The 24,070-nt window shown below is 42.0% G+C and overlaps 1 protein-coding gene across 12 annotated transcripts in view; it reads right to left on the reverse strand.

The window, feature by feature from the left end:
- Positions 1 to 1,670: 1,670 nt before the first annotated feature.
- Positions 1,671 to 24,070, reverse strand: part of HENMT1 (HEN methyltransferase 1) — a 34,104-nt gene continuing 11,704 nt past the window's right edge. The window contains exons 1-8 of one of the 12 annotated variants that reach the window (XM_086391531.1): positions 13,049 to 13,160; positions 12,212 to 12,280; positions 8,525 to 8,653; positions 6,281 to 6,393; positions 5,291 to 5,425; positions 3,483 to 3,662; positions 2,765 to 2,939; positions 1,671 to 2,251 (exon numbers count right to left, since the gene is read on the reverse strand). In XM_086391531.1, the coding sequence (XP_086247657.1) occupies positions 1,841 to 2,251; positions 2,765 to 2,939; positions 3,483 to 3,662; positions 5,291 to 5,425; positions 6,281 to 6,393; positions 8,525 to 8,653; positions 12,212 to 12,217 (1,149 nt within the window). In that variant the 5' untranslated portion in view covers positions 12,218 to 12,280; positions 13,049 to 13,160 and the 3' untranslated portion in view covers positions 1,671 to 1,840. Of the gene's footprint in view, positions 2,252 to 2,764; positions 2,940 to 3,482; positions 3,663 to 5,290; positions 5,426 to 6,280; positions 6,394 to 8,524; positions 8,654 to 12,211; positions 12,303 to 13,048; positions 13,161 to 24,070 lie in introns of those variants that run through there. The other 11 variants (XM_086391534.1, XM_086391533.1, XM_086391532.1 and 8 more) reach the window with 11 other exon arrangements.

Below are 24,070 nucleotides of genomic sequence, written 5' to 3' on the forward strand. Positions count from 1 at the left end.
GCAGGTACCCACACTCCATGGGTATCACACTTAGAACCTGGCGAGGTACCATGCAACTCATCATGTATACAGATACGAGTAGGGTTGCCAGTGCTGTTTTCTTTAAATCAGACATTTAATTATTCCGTCTCAGAAAGACATGTAGAATTATTGTGTTCACTTTTCCAGTCAGCTCATGCAGTTGCATATTGCAACACTGAAAGTTACTCTGTCGCCAGAGGAGCATTTGCTGACCCCCAACTTAGAACCATTCAACATGCAAATAAAGGCTTGTATCAAGATAGGGAGGTAAAGACAAATCAAGAAGGCGGCAGGTACAGGAGCCACAGAGAAGTGAGGGAGCCACGGGGAACATCACCCACAGTAGTCATGGGCATTTAAACACTTCTGGGAGGTGATTAAGCCTGAACAAAGTAAATTTTGGAGTCTAGGCTAGAAGATCTTGGCTATAACAGAAGAGCAATGAGAAGGAAACGCTAGAAAGCTGTATAAGCCTAGAAAGGTGAGGACAGAGGGCCCTTTGGGCAGGGTGGGGGTACAAAAGTCTAGATTGCATGCCTCTAGGAGTAAAATCAGTGTTAAGTACACAGAGGGGATCTGATAGAACAATCTGATTAATACTGTTCTCTCCCAGAATCCCTTTTTTTTACTCACCATCCCCCACCAAATCCATTTTCCATCTACTTAATTATTAGCCCTTCTAAACTCAGCTTGAGAATTACAGCCTTCCCCCTCCTCCCCAAGGAAGCCCTTCCCAGGTACCCAGTCTGCCTAGCCCCGGCTTGTTTCAGGACATTCCAGCTGTGGCAGGTTGCCACAATGTCCTTTGTCCCCCTAGTTCCTTGGCAGAAGCCTACCACATGGGCACATGGCATCCCAAAATAAAAGGCTCCACTTCTCAGCATCCCTTGCTGTAAGGCCTGACCATGAGACTTCCATCTGGCCAAGAATCAGGAGCAGTGCAAAAAACCTTACCAGACAGCTGGCACGTGCCCTCTGTCCCTTCCCTTTTCTTTTTCACTGGTTTGGAACTTGCCAAGTGGTAGCTAAAGTTCAAACAACCATCTCTGTCCCCAGGGTGCACATGAAGTACAGTCGAATGGCAAGATGGACATACGCTTGCATAGGGGTCCGTGTGTGTACAGCAGTCTCTTGGTTGGCTAACCTCTGCACTGCCATGCTTCAGGAAAAACGTCTCATTTAGACAACGCTTTTTCTTATTACGTGTATGTCCGACTTTGTGACCCCATGGACTACAGCCCGCCAGACTCCTCTGTCCAGGGAATTCTCCAGGCAAAGATACTAGAGTGGGTAGCCATTCCCCTCTCCAGGGGATCTTCCCGACTCAGGAGTCAAACCCAGGTTCCCAGCATTGCAGGCAGATTCTTTACCATCTGAGCCACCAGGGAAACCCAATACAAGAAACTATATTTCTCTTTCTCCTACTGCTACTACCACCCCAACTCCAGCCAGTAAGCTCCAGAGAGCGAAACTCAAAAACCATGAGCAAATATTTTGACTGTTGAGGTTTTGTTCTCTCTCAAATACCTGCATTCCTGTTGTATATGTGTTTTAGGCTAAGTATCACAGGTTATAATTAAGCCCAAAGGAGAGAGAGATTTTAAAGCTACTCTACCCCCTGGAAAAAGGTTTTAAACACTACTAGATAATTCAGTTTTCTTTAAAACTCTTTAATATCAACATTCAACACACACACACCAAAAACCATAAAAGTCAGGTGATTTTAAAATGAAAAGCTACCTCAATTATGACTGCACAACGTTTAAATTCTAAATGAGCCCAATTATTGTGAAGATCCTGAATTTCAGGACGTAAGGATTCAAAAGTCACTACAATCGTTCAAGTCAACCTTCACTGCAGAACCATCACAGTTCAGTTCAATCACATCACCAAGGAACTCGCGCAGCTTCTCTACATTACCGCATAAGTGCCCCAGCCTGGGATAAGCAATGATTCTTTGCAGGGGTACGTAAAACTTATCTTCAATACAGAAAGGTTGGGGAGCTATCTCCATGGCTTTGTCATCTTCAGTGAGTACTGGAACTGGAAGGTCTGAGGTGAATTTTCCTGTCTGGTTGCCAGGGGCTATGAACTCAGGCTCCAATTCATGCTGTCTCAAACTCACTTGGTATTTCTGTTTCAATCTGCTCACTTCTCGGTACACTAGATAAATCACCACACGTCTACGGTAATTTATTTGCTGTAAACTTGGGTATGAGGTTGTATAAACCTGAAGGAGCAAAAAAAAAAAAAAAAGATTTGGAATAGAAGAAAAATTTTCAAAACCACTAGTAACTTTTTAGCACATTAGAATTAACTGTATATATAATTAAGCACATGAACATGTCAAACCTTACCTATTGTGAATGTCCCAGTTATGAGGGTCAAAAATTCCTGGCATATAGACACATTCTTCAACATATTCTTTACCATACACATCTCCTCAAACAAAATGGGTCTGACAAGCTTCAAGACTCAATTTCAAGTCATGTCCTAAATCAAGCTACACAGAAACTGCTGCTGCTTTTCCTCTTTCCTAACAGACTACAAAGATGGGGGTGGAGTGCACAGTTGCTGGGGAAGTATTTCCAAGACACCAGCAGATCATCTCTGTAACATGCTTTGGGAGATCATGGGGCATGGGATTCTCCTCAAAAGAATGTCATTCACACCTCTCTCTAATGGGGACTTATCTCACCATCCCAGTAAATGAACTTGCTCTGAGAATACAAAGAACACTCACAACTTCATAAACATGTTCACCATGATGCTCCAAAACAGCCAGTTCAGCTGCTTCTGCTTTTCTCCGGAAGACCCCTATCTGGGTACAATAGCCAACATCCTCAGCTCCTGTGGGTGGTTCCCCCACACCAGTAAACTCCACCGAGTAATTGTAGCGACTGGCCACATCTAAAGCCCTAAAAAACAAAACAAAGAGAAAAGATGATTTTCTAAACTAAAACAACCATTTCTAGTTAGGACAGAACATAAAAATTACAAGTTAAACTGCAATTCCTACAACATCACATGAGGCCATATCACTGGCTTTGCTTATTTCTGCAAAGCGCATTAAGGCAATGACAGTGTGAGTTTCCCAGTAACCATAAGAATATGGAACAGCGTGCAGGGACAAGGAAACCAGAAGGGCTATAATCCCAGCTCCTATTTGGGTTTGCAGTTTTGCCAGAACATGACCATCTGTCACGCCATTCTGGGAGATAACTCCTGATACCTTCACATGAATGGTAGCAGTGCCCACACACACTTTCGACACTCGACAGAGAAAATAAATGCCCAAATATGGTAGTTCCTTAATGATTATATGCCAAGTTGCATTCTGGGAATCAATTTTATTGGAGTAAAGTAAGAAATAACTTATTATGGTAACCGTAGATACTAAGATTTCATATGGTTTAAAACTCCAGTGTAGTCACATACAAAAAAGACACTTAAGAACTCACCAGGTCTGAAACTGCATTCTGCTCCACTCAAATTTGTGATCTGAATCTCTAAAGACTGCACATGGAAACAGGGAATTGAATTCAGAGTTTGGTGTGCTGATGACAATCATGGCTGGACACATGTACCCAAAGACAACTTCAGGAAACTTCGCCAGATCTTCTGAATCAAAATGTTCTATTCTAAAGTGGTCAGTGAGAAAGATATAATGAAACCCAGCTTCACTTGCAAGTAGCTCCCTAACTGATTTAGCAAAACAATGTCTAACCATGGACCTCTCAGACCAGATAAGAGAAACATAGTTTGACGTTTTTCACAATAGCCAAAAGGCAATTAAAAATAAACAAATGATAAGCAAACTGATATATACAATGGAATAGTCAATCTTAAAAATGACATTCAGATCCAGGCTACACATAGATGACACTGATCACTGCGCCTTGCTCTTCAACCAATGTTCTAATGTTCTCCGTCAGTCATTTCAAGCATTAGGCACCTACTGTGTGCCAGGCAATAGGAAATACAAAAGAAATAAAAACACTGCTCTAGAGAACACGTTACTAAACACTGGAAATCTGGGCATAATAGTAGGCAAACTGACCCTAGAATAAGATACTTAACTACTATTAAAAGTCATTTAGAGACATATTTTGGTTTGTGAATACCATTTCCCATTAAAAGGAACCAGAAATGGCAGATGAGGAAGGAAGGTAGACAACCAGTCTGGTACATCTTGTTATAACAGGAAGTAAGTGCTCAAAAAAACAAAAACCAGACATATCACAAGGACACAGATGCCAGCTTGAAAGGATCCCTCCACTGCTGTTGACCAATCATGGGAAGATATGAGTAACAAAATAAAGTCAGGCACAATCCATTAAAAAAAAAACACAGGAATTCATGAGTTTACACTGATGATGGTTAACTGAGGTGGGAGGGCTCCTGACTAGTAAATACAAAGAACTGCTGAAACCACAAAAAAACATTTACCACCATATAATATAGGCAAGTTAAGGGGGGAAATATGGATGAGTAACAAGATATGTGCATGGCGTGCAGTCTCCATGCTGCTTATTTGGGGCTGGAAGGCAGTAATTATACAGCTAAGCAAGCACAAACACACCTTGACTGGAGAGAGCAAAATTAACCTCCCCAGGGACAAACAGACATTAGTGCCTCCAGATGGAACGACCTGAGGACCCAAATATAGAGCTCTACTGTATTCCAGGAATCTAATCATTAAGAGCCAAAACTGAAAAATACTCCTATTAAAAATAAAGAGAACCATGGAACTGCCTGGTGGTCCAGTGGTTAGGACTCGGTGCTTGCACTCCTATTGCCTGGGTTCAGTCCCTGGTCAGGAAACTAAAATCCTGCAAGCCATGAGGCACCACCAATAACAAAAAGGGAACTGGCTGTTTAATACTGAATTTATTAGGGGCAAAGAGTAAAACCTACACTTACACGGTTCAGAAAAAAAAATGTGTGGAGGGAAAGGGAGACTGAGGGAAACAAGAGAGCACATGTACATAAGATAAAGGAAATATGGAAAATGTTCACCTGTGAATCAGGATAAAGGAGATGGGTGTTCGTGGTACTATATACATTTTCTATCTTAACCTATAAACTTGAAATCATCTCCAAACTAAAAGCTGGAAAAAGCCAGTGAAAACCCAGTCCCAAGTGACAAGCAATTTTCTCCACAAATAACTCAGATTATGACAAATATTTAGCATACTAACTTTACTGAGACTGATTAATTCACATTTTCCAAATGAATGTGTATAGTAAGAACCAGTTTCATACTTACAATTCAATACATGCTGCCAAGTCAAATCCAAGCAAACGACAGTCTTTCTCTAAAACAGAGCCATGATACAAGGTAATCGCTAAATCCAGCTCTCGGGGATCCAGATGATCCCCTACACATGGGGACAGCCTTGACCTGCAAAGCATTATTGCAGAAGGAACACTTGCACACATATAATCTATTTAGAGTATCTTACCAGCTACAGAAACTCTGACCCTCTGATAAATTATCTCCTGCCTACACTGGTTAAGTCTGACATAGCCCATTTCCATGAATTGCCGTATTAAGCACAAGGTCCTAGGGTAACTTCCTCTCTCATGAGGCATTAAACGGCCGACGAGAACAAGATTTTTATATTTGATATTGCTCTCATTATTAATACTTTTGGTTCTCTCTCCTCACTCTGGATCAGTGATTTTTCAATTTTTTGTTCTTTAGAAGAAAAACATTCTTAAAAGGAACTGTAGAAGTCATATATGAGCAAGCAACGCATTCACACTGAAGGAGGCCTTGGGCCTCTGCCCCAATGCTGTGGCAATTTAAATCCTCTGCTATGTTATCTTGGTGTTCAGCATTGGACTTTGCCATTTGAAACTGAATTTGCAGTGCTTTGATGGCCTTAATTATTGAATTGAGGCTATACTTTCTACATAGGTAAACAGAACTTCTAGATATTATTCACAACATAGAACCAATTAGTGTCATGGTAAAGGCATTATTTGGTGAGCCTGAGGCTCTCATAGTGCCTTCTTTTAAACAAGTTGTATAGAGCTGGTCTAAGTAAACGCTTCATCTGGGAATTCCCTGGCAATCCATTGGTTAGGACTCCAAACTTTCACTGCCAAAGGCTTGGATTCAATCCCTGGGCGGGAAACTAAGATCCCATAATTGCATGGCGTGGCCAAGAAAAAAAATACTTCCTCTAACTATAATTAATAGTGCCACTGGTTTTAGATTAATGCATAATTATTTTGGAGAATTCAGTATTACCCATTCCACTTAAGTCTCCCCTCATTGATATCTACTCCAACAAGCTCTTCAATGCACTTTTGGTATTTTAAGATCGCTAAGAGGCAAACATCACCACACCCCAAGTCTGCAACCTGTAGATGAGAAAGAATGTTATTTCAAAGACATTATAGCCAGAAATCACATATGATCAAGCATTTCTTTTCCAGAAAGAGTTGGGTATCAGTAAAATTACATAATATATTTTTGATAGAAAAATTACGTATCTTTTTGGTAGAAAAATTAAAAGGAAATTAACCTGATACATTGAGAACCTAGAGGGAAAAATAGGTCCTGTTAACTTCCCAAGACCTACTACAGTGTTTGGACAGTAAACTAATTCATGGACGTCCCTGGTGGTCCAGTGGTTAAGAATCTGCCTGCCAATGCGGGGGACACAGATTTGATTCCCTGGCCTGGGAAGATTCCACATGCCGCAGGGCAACTAGGCGCATGCACCGCAACTACTAAACCCGCACTCCAGAGCCTGTGTTCTGCAACAAGAGAAGCCGCCCCAATGAGAAGCCCGCACAGATGTGAAGACCCAGCACAAGCAAAACTAAATAATTAGAAAGAAATAAACTAATTCCGTTTTCAAGGTAAACCCTAGGGGCCTGGCATAGGAACAGCACCTATGACAGGCCAAGTGTTCTGAGAGGGGTCTGTGCCTCTGAGAAGCTTCAAGATTTAAAAAAGGATACTGACCAAACGGACTAGGATATGGTCTAATCTGTTAATCTAATCCCCTTAATTTATATTCACATACATTCTTAAGATTTTTATTATATCTGACTTTCTTAATCACACAATAGTCTTCATTAACCACAGAGGGTTATCTATATACTTCTGAAGTCTACTTTATGAAAAGGGCAAATGAAGATAACTCATGACAAACACTTAAAAGTACCAACACCCAAAAAGATACACAGTATCTGAGTTGCACCCATGGTTATTCACTAATTTTCCTCTTTGAGGCAGGCACATTTATGGAATGGTGGGAGAAGGGGAGCACAGAAATGAAAAAGGAAAATCTTAACTACAGAAAGCATATCACAGAAGCACTGAGCTGCACTAATTTTTAAATAGTATATTATATACTATATAATAGTATAAAGAAAGAATGGAGCTGAAACTATACTAAATATATACGAGCCCTATCACTAACTGTAAACCACCTAGCAGAGAGAAGTCTGTAAAGATTAATTTAATTCATGAGAGAAGCTACCATTTTCTTAAGAAGTCGACCATCCTTTAGCCTGTAACTAGCCCTACAGACCTCAGATGTTCACTGGGCTAGCCAGTTTCCCTGGTCCTATGAAATCCAAACACTGGACTTCCCTGGTGGCCCAGTGACTAAGACTCCACACTCCCAAATGCAGGGAACCCGGATTCGGTCCCTGATCAGACAACTGGATCCGATATGCCACAACTAAGACCTGGCACAGTCAAATCTATAAATAAAATATTTTTTTAAAAAAAGAACTGGCACAGAAGGGAAGTGTCACCAAGAGAGAATCCAGTGCCAGCACTGATCACATACCTCTGCTACAAAGGGAAAGCGGATGGATGCCAAGTGCTCCTTGCCTTCCCCCACCATTATTATCTAGTTAAAAAGAACCACAGTATCTCTGTCCACAAGACTTGTCTACCTGATGTGCGGACTAAATGCTCTAGAAATGTGAACCACATGAAGATCACATCCAGTGGTAAAATGTCAAGATCTCCTTCACATCTGAAACTTGCAATGTTGAATTTTACCTGAGCTCTGTGCTCCTATCCCCCATGCTTTGTACTTCCACAAAGAGTTTTCAGAAGGTACCATCTTGCCCACACTCACAGATGTTGCCTAGTGTTCCCATTCTTTGCTTAGAATGATTACCTTGACTACTTGTCCCCAAATTCTCTCCTCCCTCCAGGCCCCTGAACATTGGACTACATTTAGCCAAGGACTGCTCCCTGGTAATAGGCTGGTTTCAAGGTTCACACCTTCCTCTATCCAATTACACCACTCTTTTATCTTACTTCTCCTCACCCTCCTCTCTATAAAAGAAAATTCCTTTTTGCCCATGAAGACAGATGCTCTCCCTATTGCAAACCATTTCCCCCCTTGCAAAAGTCCTTTTGTATAGCCTCTGCTTACTCGTTAGGTCCTTATTAAGATATTTTTATTTGACAAAGCATTACAGAAGGCATTATTAGCAAATATCTGGAAAGAGAAATACCTACCTTCTTGGGTTGATGTTGCTCCACTAAATTTTTAACGAATTGGTAACGTTGTTTGTATAATGGAGGATTAAATTTAATTACCTTCTTGCTGGGAACTTCTTCAACGTTTCCATCAACCACACTATTGCACTGAAAGTTTATAAATAACAACAACAACAAAAAAAGGTAAGTGTTCTAATCATGTATGACTTCAGGAATTAAATAAGAGAAAAGTTTTATTTCCCCCAACCACTTCATAGAATACACAGGCCCTTGAATCACCTCAAATCCTAAGATTAGGTGGCACTGTACTTCCTCCACACTTCATTTCATTTAAGCCTCCTTTCATGTCTTTTAAATTATCATCTGACTTTAATGCCCCCTATAACTCAGGGTCAGTTGAAGGGAAAATTACTTATGAATTCATTTAATAAAACAATCATAAGTCTCCTAGCCACACTGAACTGTAAGGCCTGGGGTCCAGCTAGTGCATATATGCTAAGCTGTGTCCAACTCTAGCCCAGCAGGCTCCTCTGTCCATAGAATTCTTCAGGCAAGAATACTGGAGTGGGTTGCCACTTCTTTCTCCAGGCGATCTTCCAGACCTAGGGATTGAACCTGCGTATCCTGCATTGGCAGGCAGATTTTTTTTTTTTTTAATTTCATTTTATTTTTAAACTTTACATAATTGTATTAGTTTTGCCAAATATCAAAATGAATCCGCCACAGGTATACATGTGTTCCCCATCCTGAACCCTCCTCCCTCCTCCCTCCCCATACCATCCCTCTGGGTCGTCCCAGTGCACTAGCCCCAAGCATCCAGTATCGTGCATCGAACCTGGACTGGCGTCTCGTTTCATACATGATATTTTACATGTTTCAATGCCATGCTCCCAAATCTTCCCACCCTTTCCCTCTCCCACAGAGTCCATAAGACTGTTCTATACATCAGTGTCTCTTTTGCTGCCTCATACACAGGGTTATTGTTACTATCTTTCTAAATTCCATATATATGCGTTAGTATACTGTATTGGTGTTTTTCCTTCTGGCTTACTTCACTCTGTATAATAGGCTCCAGTTTCATCCACCTCATTAGAACTGACTCAAATGTATTCTTTTTAATGGCTGAGTAATACTCCATTGTGTATCTGTACCACAGCTTTCTTATCCATTCATCTGCTGATGGACATCTAGGTTGCTTCCCTGTCCTGGCTATTATAAACAGTGCTGCGATGAACATTGGGGTATACGTGTCTCTTTCAATTCTGGTTTCCTCGGTGTGTATGCCCAGCAGTGGGATTGCTGGATCATAAGGCAGTTCTATTTCCAGTTTTTTAAGGAATCTCCACACTGTTCTCCATAGTGGCTGTACTAGTTTGCATTCCCACCAACAGTGTAAGAGGGTTCCCTTTTCTCCACACCCTCTCCAGCATTTATTATTTGTAGACTTTTGGATCGCAGCCATTCTGACTGGTGTGAAATGGTACCTCATAGTGGTTTTGATTTGCATTTCTCTGATAATGAGTGATGTTGAGCATCTTTTCATGTGTTTGTTAGCCATCTGTATGTCTTCTCTGGAGAAATGTCTATTTAGTTCTTTGGCCCATTTTTTGATTGGGTCATTTATTTTTCTGGAGTTGAGCTGTAGGAGTTGCTTGAATCTGCGTATCCTGCACTGGCAGGCAGATTCTTTATCACTGAAACACCAGGGAAGCCCTGGGGTCCAGATGGTCAGGAGGCTAGAAACTGTCTGTAACTGAAAAAGACTCTCCTTAACCAAACTGAAATTAGATTGTGCCCTCTTTTGACTACACCTTCCTGAACCCTGTCCTGTCTTTGGCTGGCCTACCACAGTTTTAGCAGGTATCCTGTTAAGTCACCCACACTTGATATCTGATCACACACTTCATCCACCACTTCAATATGTGATCACACTGGCCCACCTTCAGAATCCTATCAAATAGGTTTAGCAAGAACCCCATACCCTTGATGGGGTTCTCCTCTCTTTTCCATCCACTGATTCCCTTACTCTGCTCACATGCTGTATATCCCCAGGTGTCTATTGCATAGAGTTGGGCCCCACCTCTCTCCCCTAAAGCAATGTTCTTATTGCAATAGTCCTAAGTAGTTTTCCTATTACAAATGTCAAAATTTCCTTGACATGACTCCCATTACAAAATAATGTCATGATTAATCCATAACTACTGTTACTGTTGTTCCTAAATTATTGTTGGTGTTTTTTTGTCACTAAGTTATGTCTGACTCTTTGCAATCTCATGGACTGTAGCATGTCAGCCTCCCCATCCTTCATTAACTCCTAGAGTTTGGTCAAATTCAAAATCATATCCACTGAGTCAGTGATGCTTTCTAACCATCTCATCCTCTGCTGCACCTTTCTTCTTTTGCCTTCAATCTTGCCTTCAATCTTTCCCAACAACAGGGTCTTTTTCAATGAGTCGGCTCTATCAGGTGGCCAAAGTATTGGAGTTTCAGCTTCAGCATTAGTCCTTCCAATGAATATTCAGGACTGATTTCCTTTAGGATTGACTGCTCTGATCTCCTGACAGTTCAAGGGATTCTCAAGAGTCTTCTGCAGCACCACAATTCAAAAGCCTCAGTTCTTTGGTGCTTGGCCTTCTTTCTGGTCCAACTCTCACATCTGTACATGACTACCGGAAAAAACGTAGCTTTGCCTATTCAGACCTTTGTCAGCAAAGTGATGTCTCTGCTTTTTAATATGCTGTCTAGGTTTGTCATAGCTTTTCTTCCAAGAAGCAAGCATCTTTTAGTTTTATGGCTGCAGTCACCATCTGCGGTAATTTTGGAGCCCAAGAAAATAAAATTCTGTCACTGCTTCCACTTTTTCCCCTTCTATTTACCATGAAGTGATGGGACCAGATGCCATGATCAGTTTTTTGAATGTTGAGTTTCAAGCCAACTTTTTCACTCCTCTCTTTCACCCTCATCAAGAGGATCTTTAGTTCCTCTTCTCTCTCTGCCATTAGAGTGGTATCATCTGTATATCTGAGACTGTTGATATTTCTCCCACTGATCTTGATTCCAGCTTCTGATTTATCCAGGCAGGTATTTCACCTGATGTACTCTCTATAGAACTTAAATAAGCAAGGTATAACAATATACAGTCTTGTCATACTCCTTTCTCAATTTTGAACCAATCAGTTGTTCCATGTCCAGTTCTAACTGTTGCTTCTTGACTTGTGTATACAGTCTTATAAAGAAATCCAAAATGCACTAGAGCATTGCTGTTCAAAAAATATGCAAATATGCAACCTTCTCATAGCGTATCTTTAATAGTTTTAAGGTATAATTAACTAATATATCTGAAATATTTCAAAATCAGAAATGCTTTATCTGTATTTGAATGTCAAAAAAAGGTACCTTTAAAAAGATTCACATACCCAAGTTATTCCAAACATATTTCCATTTTTTCCAATAATGAAATATTTTTAATTAATTTTAAAGTCTACTACAGTTCCCTTCTTCAGTTGTTAAAGCCACATCCTAAGTACTCAATAACCACGTGAATTACAACCATTTTACAAAAAGGACACGGGCATCCGCGAATTTTAGTATGCACGCGGTGTCCTAGAACCTACATCCCAGGGTTGGCGAGGGAGGAATGTACCCCACAGTGCATCACGGGGATGACTCCAGAGTCACACAGCAGGGCACGAGGGGAAGCCTCACCTCCATGTTGTCTTCCGCCACTGTTTTCAAGTTTCGTTGAAACAAAAGTGCAGCTGTCTCCTTCAACCCCTAGGAATCAGCAATGACCAGGCTGTAAATACAGTTTTTGTAGAGGAAAAGCTGGGCTTAGTAGCCGCTGCCTAGATCATTGGGAAGGAAGAGAGCGAGGTTTCTCCCTTCTCTTTACGTTTAATCCACATTAAAGTATCATTTAACCCAAAGAATGTATCCAGAAAGCACAGCTTCAGACAATAGTAAAGAAAGTACGGCTGCCTAAGTAACCTTCCGCTCCACCAAACACACGCAATAACACCCATTCTTTCCTTTTACTATCAGTTTGATTAAAACTAACAATTCTATCAGTTGTGACTATTTCATTAAAGTCCTCAACGTCACTCAAATTGCTTTCAACTACTCTTTCACACGTGGTCAAAATGTAATTTTTAAAGAGAAAAGTGTCCTAAGTGAAAGTCACTCAGTCGTTTCCGACTCTCTGCCACCCACCCGATGGACTACAGTCCATGGAATTCTCCGGGCCAGAATACTGGAGTGGGTAGCCTTTCTCTTCTCCAGGGGATCTTCCCAACCCAGGGACTGAACCAAGGTCTCCCGCATTTGCAGGCGGATTCTTTACCAGCTGAGACACAAGGAAAGCATATACGTTCCAGCACATACCCAATTCACTACTGGCCTTGAATTTTACATTTTTAGTTCTCTATTGCACATCTGCCTCTATCAACTAGAACTCAGTCTAAAATGTAGACACATCCCTAAATCGTTAACTGGTAAACCCTCCTCAAGAGAGCTCAAGAGAGCATGAGTGGATGCAACTATTACCTTTCTGTAAGAAGCACCTCCGCGCGCGGCCAACCAGCGGACATTGCGGAGAAGAGCGGATGCCTCAAAGCGGCGGCCGCATTTATCTCCGGGCCCGGCCCTAGACACTGGCGCACGCGCGGTCTCACCACGTGATTTTTACCCGCCCCCCGCCACACCTGCTCCGCCCACACTTGCGCAGCGAGCACTGCCCCGGGGACTCCCTACTCCTCCGCCCGAGGTGTCCGGAGCCCAGCTCCGGATTCAGCTCCTTTCCTCTAGGCTCTTGGCTCCAAGACATCGGGTTTGTGTCTTTTAACGGCGTCTGTGGCTCATTTCCCAGAGCCATGTCTTAAGTCTCCATCCGCACATTGGCGGGGGGACCACGGTCCCTGCCACGTCCCCCCCTCGCGAGCAGCTGCGACCCGCCCCAGCCGGCCAGGAGCCGCGACTGTTGGCCCGAGGCGGCACCTCGCTCGGCTTGTCCGGGGCCGCGAGCAAGACGCCGGGCTCCGACGGCTGTTGGCTTCGTGGCTCCCCCCGTGCGCGGCAAAGAGCCGAAAACGGTCCCGGCCAATGGAAGGTGACAAGAGGAGCGACCGGGCTGAGCGCGAGCCGAGCAGCCGCTCGCGTCCGAATCGGCTAACACTCCCATCCCCAGAACAATCCACACGGACCTTAAAGGGGACCGTGGGCTGCCTAAAAGCTCTGTCGGTAACATCTGAACTCAGAAAAGCCTTGACACCTTAGTCCGCAAACCTCCAACTGGTAACTACCGCATGCTGGGGACACAAGTATCTGACCTCTTAGAAAAGTTACTTTATCGTCTGCCCTTCCCTTGCAGAGATTCAACCTAACACCTCGAAAGTTATTTCTTTCTAATATGTGAGAGAAGAACTTAAAGAGGAGAGGAGACACGAAGCTGCCTTTGCGGTTGGGAGAGGAATTTAGTCCTATTTTAAGAGACTCGATCTGGTTTTACTAATGAATTAATAACCCACTAAGTGAAGTGAAGTCGCTCAGTCGTGTCCGACTCTTTGCGACCCCGTGGACTGTAGCCCACCAGGCTCCTCCGTCCGTGGCATTCTCCAGGCAAGAATACTGGAGTGGGTTGCCATTTCCTTCTCCAGGGGATCTTCCCGACCCAGGGATTGAACCCAGGTCTCCTGCATTGCAGGCAGACGCTTTAACCTCTGAGCCACCATTCAGATCAGATCAGATCAGTCGCTCAGTCGTGTCCGACTCTGCGACCCCATGAATCGCAGCAGCCAGGCCTCCCTGTCCATCACAAATTCCCGGAGTTCACTCAGACTCAAGTCCATGGAGTCAGTGATGCCATCCAGTCATCTCATCCTCTGCCGTCCCCTTCTCCTCTTGCCCCCAGTCCCTCCCAGCATCAGAGTCTTTTCCAATGAGTCAACTCTTCGCATGAGGTGGCCAAAGTACTGGAGTTGCAGCTTTAGCATCATTCCTTCCAAAGACATCCCAGGGCTGATCTCCTTCAGAATGGACTGGTTGGATCTCCTTGCAGTTCAAGGGACTCTGAAGAGTCTTCTCCAACACCACAGTTCAAAAGCATCAATTCTTTGGCGCTCAGCCTTCTTCACAGTCCAACTCTCACATCCATACATGACCACAGGAAAAACCATAACCTTGACTAGATGGACCTTTGTTGGCAAAGTAATGTCTCTGCTTTTCAATATGCTATCTAGGTTGGTCATAACTTTCCTTCCAAGGAGCAAGCGTCTTTTAATTTCATGGCTGCAGTCACCATCTGCAGTGATTTTGGAGCCCAAAAAAATAAAATCTGACACTGTTTCCACAGTTTCCCCATCTATTTCCCATGAAGTGGTGGGACCGGATGCCATGATCTTCGTTTTCTGAATGTTGAGCTTTAAGCCAACTTTTTCACTCTCCACTTTCACTTTCATCAAGAGGCTTTTTAGTTCCTCTTCACTTTCTGCCATAAGGGTGGTGTCATCTGCATATCTGAGGTTATTGATATTTCTCCTGGCAATCTTGATTCCAGCTTGTGTTTCTTCCAGCCCAGCATTTCTCATGATGTACTCTGCATATAAGTTAAATAAACAGGGTGACAATATACAGCCTTAACGTACTCCTTTTCATATTTGGAACCAGTCTGTTGTTCCATGTCCAGTTCTAACTGTTGCTTCCTGACCTGCATACAAATTTCTCAAGAGGCAGATCAGGTGGTCTGGCATTCCCATCTCTTTCAGAATTTTCCACAGTTTATTGTGATCCACACAGTCTAAGGCTTTGGCATAGTCAATAAAGCAGAAATAGATGTTTTTCTGGAACTCTCTTGCTTTTTCCATGATCCAACGGATGTTGGCAATTTGATCTCTGGTTCCTCTGCCTTTTCTAAAACCAGCTTGAACATCAGGAAGTTCATGGTTCACATATTGCTGAAGCCTGGCTTGGAGAATTTTGAGCATTACTTTACTAGCATGTGAGATGAGTACAATTGTGCAGTAGTTTGATCATTCTTTGGCATTGCCTTTCTTTGGGATTGGAATGAAAACTGACCTTTTCCAGTCCTGTGGCCACTGCTGAGTTTTCCAAATTTGCTGGCATATTGAGTGCAGCACTTTCACAGCATCATCTTTCATCATAAATAATATATTGGGAAATAACATATTTTCAAACACTCAACACCTACTATATGCAAAGCACAGTGCTGACCTTTTCGGGGTATCACAAAGATACATTACACAGTTTTTATTTTTGACATTTTGAGGGTTCTAGTCTTGTAGGGAAAAGTTTGTAACTTAAGGTAAGCTTCAGCAGGTTCTTGTTGGCTCTAGGAAACAAAAGTTTTAACCAACCGCCTTGCTTGAAGGAGCATATTCCCTATTGCAGAATATATAATCTAAACAGGATCTTTAAGCATGAGTAAGTTAATTCCACTTCTGTGTATTTTTAAATCAATTAAATAAGGAGGCTGTTGGACTGAGGTGGCTCTAATGCCCTGAAAAGCCTGTATAAACAAAACTGAAGCATGCAAATGCCTCAGTGTTAAGAAATTGAAACCTAGGGACTTCCCTGGCCATTCAGTATGTAAGACTTTGAGCTCCCAATGTAGAGGGCATGGATTCCATCCCTTGTGTGGGAAGTTAAGGTCCTACACATGCCTGGCTAGCCCACAGTAGGGGAGAGTAATGGAAACCTAAAGACAACCAATCATAAGCTAGTAGGCTTTCCCAAATAAGGCATCAGCTTAAGCTTGTGAAAGCAAAAAACAAAATGGAATAGATATTGCTAAGAAAACTCTCTAAAATGGAGCCAGAAGACCGCTGAAGAAGTGTGACTCATGCATGTGTGAGTCTAGGTAGAGTCTGAACTTAACACCACTTACTCTCTTAATTCAAGCATCCAGACCATCTGCCCAATGTTCCAAAACTCAAGATACTTATTGAACCTCTACCCTGAAAGAACGCTTGACAGGATATCTCTTAAAGACAAATATTTCCTTTTTTGTGTCCAGTCAGTCATCATTTTTGGCAGGCAACTTTAACAACCTTGTGGCTTTTGCCTTTATAAACCCTTGACTTTCTCTTCCCGAAAATACTGGGTTTTACCCAAATCTGTGTCTCCTGAGTTGCAATTCCTAAGACCCCAAATAAACTCTTCTTATTGCACCCTTCTGCATTTCTTTGTTGACAAGTGGTACCCAGTCAAGTAATTTCCTTGCTTTGTTTTGGCATCTTTCCTATAAAAGCCTTTCCTCTAGTTCCTGACAGTGATTAGGAGCTACCAGATTTGAACTGATGTTTGCTGAAATTCTTTTTTATTGTTTGATCAAAATCTTAAATTCCAACATGCCTCAGTTTATCTATTAATTTTATGTACCCAAAAGAATTGAAAGCAGAGACTGGAATGAATATTTTTACACCAATGTTCACAGCAGCACTATTCAAAATAGCAAAAGGTAGAAACAACCCAAATGCCTGTCAACAGATAAATGAATAAACCTAAGTGGCATATACATCCTTTACAAGGAATGATTCTGACATGTTACACATAGATGAATCTGTAAAACATTATGCTAAGTAAAATAGGGTGGTCACAGAAGGACAAATATTGTATTGTGGGTGGGGAAGGAAAAATAATCTTCAGTAGAACTGGATTTGTGGATACTGGATTCTAGTCCTGTTCATTGCCTTTGAGGTTTTGTTGTTGTTCAGTGACCCAGTCGTGTCCAACTCTTTGCCATGCCATGGACTGCAGTACACCAGGCCTCCCTGTCCCTCACCTTCTCCTGGAGTTTGCCCAAGTTCATGTTCACTGCATCAGTGATGCTGTCCAGCCATCTTATCCTCTGATGCCCTTTTCTCCTTCTGCTCTTGATCTTTCCCAGAATCAGGGACTTTTCTAATGAGTTGTCTGTTCACAAGATGACAAAAATACTGGATCTTCAGCTTTAGCATCAATCCTTCCAGTGAATATTCAGGGTTGATCTCTCTTAAGATTGATTGGTTTGATCTCCTTGCTGTCCAAAGGACTTTCAGGAGTCTTCTCCAGCACCACAGTTCAAAAGCATCAATTATTTGGCGTTGTGCCTTCTTTACAGTCCAGCTCTCACAACTGTATGTGACCACTGGAAAGACCATAGCCTTGACTATACAGACCTTCGTCAGCAGAGTAATGTCTCTGCTTTTCAGTACACTGTCTTGGTTTGTCATTGCTTTCCTGCCAAGAGATTTTGTTATCTACCTGCAAATTAGACTGAATCCTGAATTCTTCTAGTTTTCACCAATATCTGTCACTAAACTAACATTTCCACATTTTTCCCACTCTTGTCACTTGAAATCATAAAGACAAAAACTGCCATTTTCTCAAAGACCTAAAAGCTGAAGCTGGATGACTTGAGATAAACTTCAGAGAAATCGCCACAACATCTCACATCCAGACCAATTTTGTGCTTTTTGCTCTGTGGCCCACTCAGAAATTTCACTAGAACACCTGACATCAACCAGAGATAACAGGAAAATCTATCAGATTACTGCTGCCTCTCCTTACTCTGAAGATGCTTCAAGCCCACCATCTAGAAATCTTGACTAACTGCTCCCTAGACTCAAAATTTTTGTTTATATTCTCTTCTCACCATTAACTTTGTTTGTCTTCTGTTTCTGTGGCAATGCCTCTTATTGAATACATGATTGCTTGTACCATTGCTTGTGACTTTGGAAGCCAACCTGCATCACTGCCTCCTGACATTAGACAGCATGCTTTAATTTAACTGACCTATTCTCAGGATAAAGAGGTTAATTCAATAAGAAATGGAGCAATGTACCAAATCAGCTTCTGGGGATGTTTCAAAGGCAGGAACTTCTCTGGGAAGGTGCAAACACAGGATAGCAGAAATGGCTCCCCAAAATGTGCCTTTTTGACATAAGTACTGTTTTTAGCTGATTGTTTAAAGAAATAGCAGACAGAGACTTCCCTGGAGGTCCAGGGGACCTATGTTCCATCTCTGGTCAAGGAACTAATCCCACGTGCCTAAACGAAGAGTTTGCATGCTGCAACTAAAGATCTTGCATGCCATAACTGAAGACCCCGTGTGCTGCAAGTAAAGATCCCACATGCTAAAACTAAGACCAGCACAACCAAATAAGTAAATATTTTAAAAAGAAAGAAAAGGCTGGTCCTTTTAAAAAATTAAAATTAAAAAAATAAAGAAACAGCAGATGCAGAAGAATCTCTGAAAACACAGACGTTACCCTTTTGAAATGGAAATATATGTTTATAAAGGAAATCTCCTTTTATGAAAGTATCTCCCTCTTATCTGGCAGAGAAAGATGACTAAATCGCTTGAAATCTTACTGGAGAAAGAAGATACTGATTTAAATCTATAAAACAAATATTACCCCTTTTACCATGCTTTTCCTGGTGGCCTCCCATAACTGGCCTCTTCTCAGCACCACCCCAATATCTTTCCTTTATCTCTACTGAAGACGTTATGTAAGATGGTAGCTTGGGCCTTCTCAGAGAGTAACTCATTCTTCCTAGATATATGTTAATAAGCTTCTATCTGTTTTTCTCTTGTTAATCCATCTTATTACAAGGAATCTCAGGCAAGAACTCAAAAAGGTAAGGGAAAAGTTATTTTTCCTCCTCTTTGGTATGATTCCATTTATACAGGATATCTACAATAGTCAAATTCATAGAGACAGGAAGTAGAAGTCTCACCAGTGGAACGATGATATCTTTGGTTCCTCTCTCAAGGGAAAAAATTCAGATGAGAGACTCAGACAGTCTTAAGGAGCAAGAGTTTTATTGGCAAAATAGAAGTACTCTCCAAAGAAAAGCTAAGAGCCGGCTGTCTGGAAAACAGAAGCAGCCCCACAGTGGGGGTAGGTTGGTTTTTCAGAGAGGTGGAAAGTCCCTCCCTGTGTCCTGCATCATTTGACTGGCAAGTTGATTGACAGCTTCAGGTTATATAATTTTTCTCCTCGTGTGCATGCACTTAACCATAAGCACCCAAGTGAAACCCATGGTGTGTGTGTGTGTTGGGAGCATGGGAGGCGGGGAGGGGCGGGTAATGCAAAAGCTGCATTGCTAATTTATTATAAATATGGCATAATGAACTCCAGGTTACTTTGAGTCACCTTTTAGGTCTTGGTGGGCCTGCACCAGCCTGTGCTGTCAACTTGGTCCTGACAAGGCTGGAAACTCAGCAGTCCTTGACTAAATAAAGGAAGGATCTCTGGGCATATTCTGATCACCAGTGTCCAGGTGGGGGATGGAGAGATAACCCCATCCAGGCTGGGGCAGGGACTCACTCATGTCTGACTAACTACCTAACAGAATACTAGTTGCCAGGGGCTGGGAGAGGGAATTGGAACTTATTATTTAATGTGTTTCAATTTGGAATGATGGAGAAATTCTATAGATGGATGATGGGGATGGTTGCACAACAATATTAACATACTTCATGCACTGAACTATTAATATACACTTAGTTCAGTCACTCAGTCATGTCCGACTCTTTGCGACCCCATGAATCGCAGCACGCCAGACTTCCCTGTCCATCACAAACTCCCAGAGTTCACTCAGACTCACGTCCATCGAGTCAGTGATGTCATCCAGCCATCTCATCTTCTGTCGTCCCTTTCTCCTCCTGCCTCCAATCCCTCCCAGCATCAGAGTCTTTTCCAATGAGTCAACTCTTCGCATGAGGTGGCCAAAGTACTGGAGTTGCAGCTTCAGCATCATTCCTACCCAAAGAAATCCCAGGGCTGATCTCCTTCAGAATGGACTGGTTGGCTCTCCTTGCAGTCCAAGGGACTCTCAAGAGTCTTCTCCAACACCACAGTTCAAAAGCATCAATTCTTCGGCGCTTAGCCTTCTTCACAGTCCAACTCTCACATCCATACATGACCACAGGAAAAACCATAGCCTTGACTAGATGGACCTTTGTTGGCAAAGTAATGTCTCTGCTTTTGAATATGCTATCTAGGTTGGTCATAACTTTCCTTCCAAGGAGTAAGCGTCTTAATTTCATGGCTGCAGTCACCATCTGTAGTGATTTTGGAGCCCAGAAAAATAAAGTCTGACACTGTTTCCACTGTTTCCCCATCTATTTCCCATGAAGTGATGGGACCGGATGCCATGATTTTCATTTTCTGAATGTTGAACTTTAAGCCAACTTTTTCACTCTCCACTTTCACTTTCATCAAGAGGCTTTTTAGTTCCTCTTCACTTTCTGCCATAAGGGTGGTGTCATCTGCATATCTGAGGTTATTGCTATTTCTCCCGGCAATCTTGATTCCAGCTTGTGTTTCTTCCAGCCCAGGGTTTCTCATGATGTACTCTGCACATAAGTTAAATAAACAGGGTGACAATATACAGCCTTAACGTACTCCTTTTCCTATTTGGAACCAGTCTGTTGTTCCATGTCCAGTTCTAACTGTTGCTTCCTGACCTGCATATAGGTTTCTCAAGAGGCAGGTCAGGTGGTCTGGTATTCCCATCTCTTTCAGAATTTTCCACAGTTTATTGTGATCCACACAGTCTAAGGCTTTGGCATAGTCAATAAAGCAGAAATAGATGTTTTTCTGGAACTCTCTTGCTTTTTCCATGATCCAGCAGATGTTGGCAATTTGATCTCTGGTTCCTCTGCCTTTTCTAAAACCAGCTTGAACATCAGGAAGTTTACGGTTCACATATTGCTGAAGCCTGGCTTGGAGAATTTTGAGCATTACTTTACTAGTGTGTGAGATGAGTGCAATTGTGCAGTAGTTTGAGCATTCTTTGGCATTGCCTTTCTTTGGGATTGGAATGAAAACTGACCTTTTCCAGTCCCGTGGCCACTGCTGAGTTTTCCAAATTTGCTGGCATATTGAGTGCAGCACTTTCACAGCATCATCTTTCAGGATTTGAAATAGCTCAACTGGAATTCCATCACCTCCACTAGCTTTGTTAATAGTGGTACTTTCTAAGGCCCACTGGACTTCACATTCCAGGATGTCTGGCTCTAGGTGAGTGATCACACCATCGTGATTATCTGGGTCATGAAGATCTTTTTTGTACAGTTCTTCTGTATATTCTTGCCACCTCTTCTTAATATCTTCTGCTTCTGTTAGGTCCATACCATTTCTGTCCTTTTTCGAGCCCATCTTTGCATGAAATGTTCCCTTGGTATCTCTAATATTCTTGAAGAGATCTCTAGTCTTTCCCATTCTTTTGTTTTCCTCTATTTCTTTGCATTGATCACTGAGGAAGGCTTTCTTATCTCTTCTTGCTATTCTTTGGAACTCTGCATTCAGATGCTTATATCTTTCCTTTTCTCCTTTGCTTTTCGCTTCTCTTCCTCTCACAGCTATTTGTAAGGCCTCCCCAGACAGCCATTTTGCTTTTTTGCATTTCTTTTCCATGGGGATGGTCTTGATCCCTGTCTCCTGTACAGTGTCATGAACCTCATTCCATAGTTCATCAGGCACTCTATCTATCAGATCTAGGCCCTTAAATCTATTTCTCACTTCCACTGCATAATCATAAGGGATTTGATTTAGGTCATACCTGAATGGTCTAGTGGTTTTCCCTACTTTCTTCAGTTTCAGTCTGAATTTGGTAGTAAGGAGTTCATGATCTGAGTCACAGTCAGTTTCTGGTCTTGTTTTTGCTGACTGTGTAGAGCTTCTCCATCTTTGGCTGCAAAGAATATAATCAATCTGATTTCGGTGTTGACCATCTGGTGATGTCCATGTGTAGAGTCTTCTCTTATGTTGTTGGAAGAGGGTGTTTGCTATGACCAGTGCATTTTCTTGGCAAAACTCTATTAGCCTTTGCCCTGCTTCATTCCATATTCCAAGGCCAAATTTGCCTGTTACTCCAGGTGTTTCTTGACTTCCTACTTTTGCATTCCAGTCCCCTATAATGAAAAGGACATCTTTTTTGGGTGTTAGTTCTAAAAGGTCTTGTAGGTCTTCATAGAACCATTCAACTTCAGCTTCCTCAGCATTACTTGTTGGGGGATAGACTTGGATTACTGTGATATTGAATGGTTTGCCTTGGAAATGAACAGAGATCATTCTGTCATTTTTGAGATTGCATTTCAGACTCTTGTTGACCATGATGGCTACTCCATTTCTTCTGAGGGATTCTTGCCCGCAGTAGTAGATATAATGGTCATCTGAGTTAAATTCACCCATTCCAGTCCATTTTAGTTCGCTGATTCCTAGACTGTCAATGTTCACTCTTGCCATCTCTTGTTTGACCACTTCCAATTTGCCTTGATTCATGGACCTGACATTCCAGGTTCCTATGCAATATTGCTCTTTACAGCATCGGACCTTGCTTCTATCACCAGTCACATCCACAGCTGGGTGTTCTTTTTGCTTTGGCTCCATCCCTTCATTCTTTCTGGAGTTATTTCTCCACTGATCTCCAGTAGCATATTGGGCACCTACTGACCTGGGGAATTCCTCTTTCAGTATCCTATCATTTTGCCTTTTCATACTGTTCCTGGGGTTCTCAAGGCAAGAATACTGAAGTCGTTTTCCATTCCCTTCTCCAGTGGACCACATTCTGTCAGACCTCTGCACCATGACCCACCCGTCTTGGGTGGCCCCACGGGCATGGCTTAGTTTCATTGAGTTAGACAAGGCTGTGGTCCTAGTGTGATTAGATTGACTAGTTTTCTGTGAGTATAGTTTCAGTGTGTCTGCCCTCTGATGCCCTCTTGCAACACCTACCATTAATATACACTTTAAAATGGTAAATTTTGGACTTCCCTCGTGGTCCAGTGTTTAAGCCTCCATGCTTGCACTGCAAAAGGCATAGATTTGATCTCTGGTCAGGAAAGTTCCACATGCCTCATGGTGTGGCCAAAAAATTACCCAAATCAAATAAATGGTAATTTTATATATATTTTACCACAATTTCAAACATTTAAAAAAACTTTTTTTTAGAAATTAATAACTGGTTTGTACAGGATTCCTGGATTTAGAGTTTTTGCCTTGCCTGCTGGTGGCTCATTAATAAAATTGAATTCTCATATCCAGCTCCAGTTCCTTCTCCAAATTTTCCTGTTTCATCATTCTCCTGGTCTTCTACTCTCTCAAAGCCTGATCATCATCCTTGGCTCTATTCATTCCCACCCTTCCCACATTTGGACAGTCACCAAATCTTGACCCTTTCAAGCTGTCAGTTGCATCTGTTCCTTCCCACAGCCAATATTGTAGCTTATTCTTTGTCATCTCATTTTCTCAGCATACCTAATCTTTGTTTCCTCCACTAGATTCTAAGTGCCACTGAGATACAGGACATGTTACACATTTTCAGGATGAGTTTTAAGTCAAATAGACCTAAAATCCTAATTTGACTATTACACTCTAAATTTTGGAAATTTACTTACCTTGTCTGTCAAGTTTTTTTCAGTTGAAAAAGGAGAAATAACTAAGATTATCTATTTGATAAGTATGTACAGTCGTGCCTATTTTGGACCAAGTACTGTTTGGAGTGAAAAAGAAACATACAGGTCCTCTGTTACGGCTCGACTACTGCACCAGGTATGGATGT

This window comes from Bos grunniens, chromosome 3, assembly GCF_055505025.1.
Source record: "Bos grunniens cultivar Pamir isolate PY7600 chromosome 3, Bosgru_T2T1.0, whole genome shotgun sequence".
Taxonomy (NCBI): domain Eukaryota; kingdom Metazoa; phylum Chordata; class Mammalia; order Artiodactyla; family Bovidae; genus Bos; species Bos grunniens.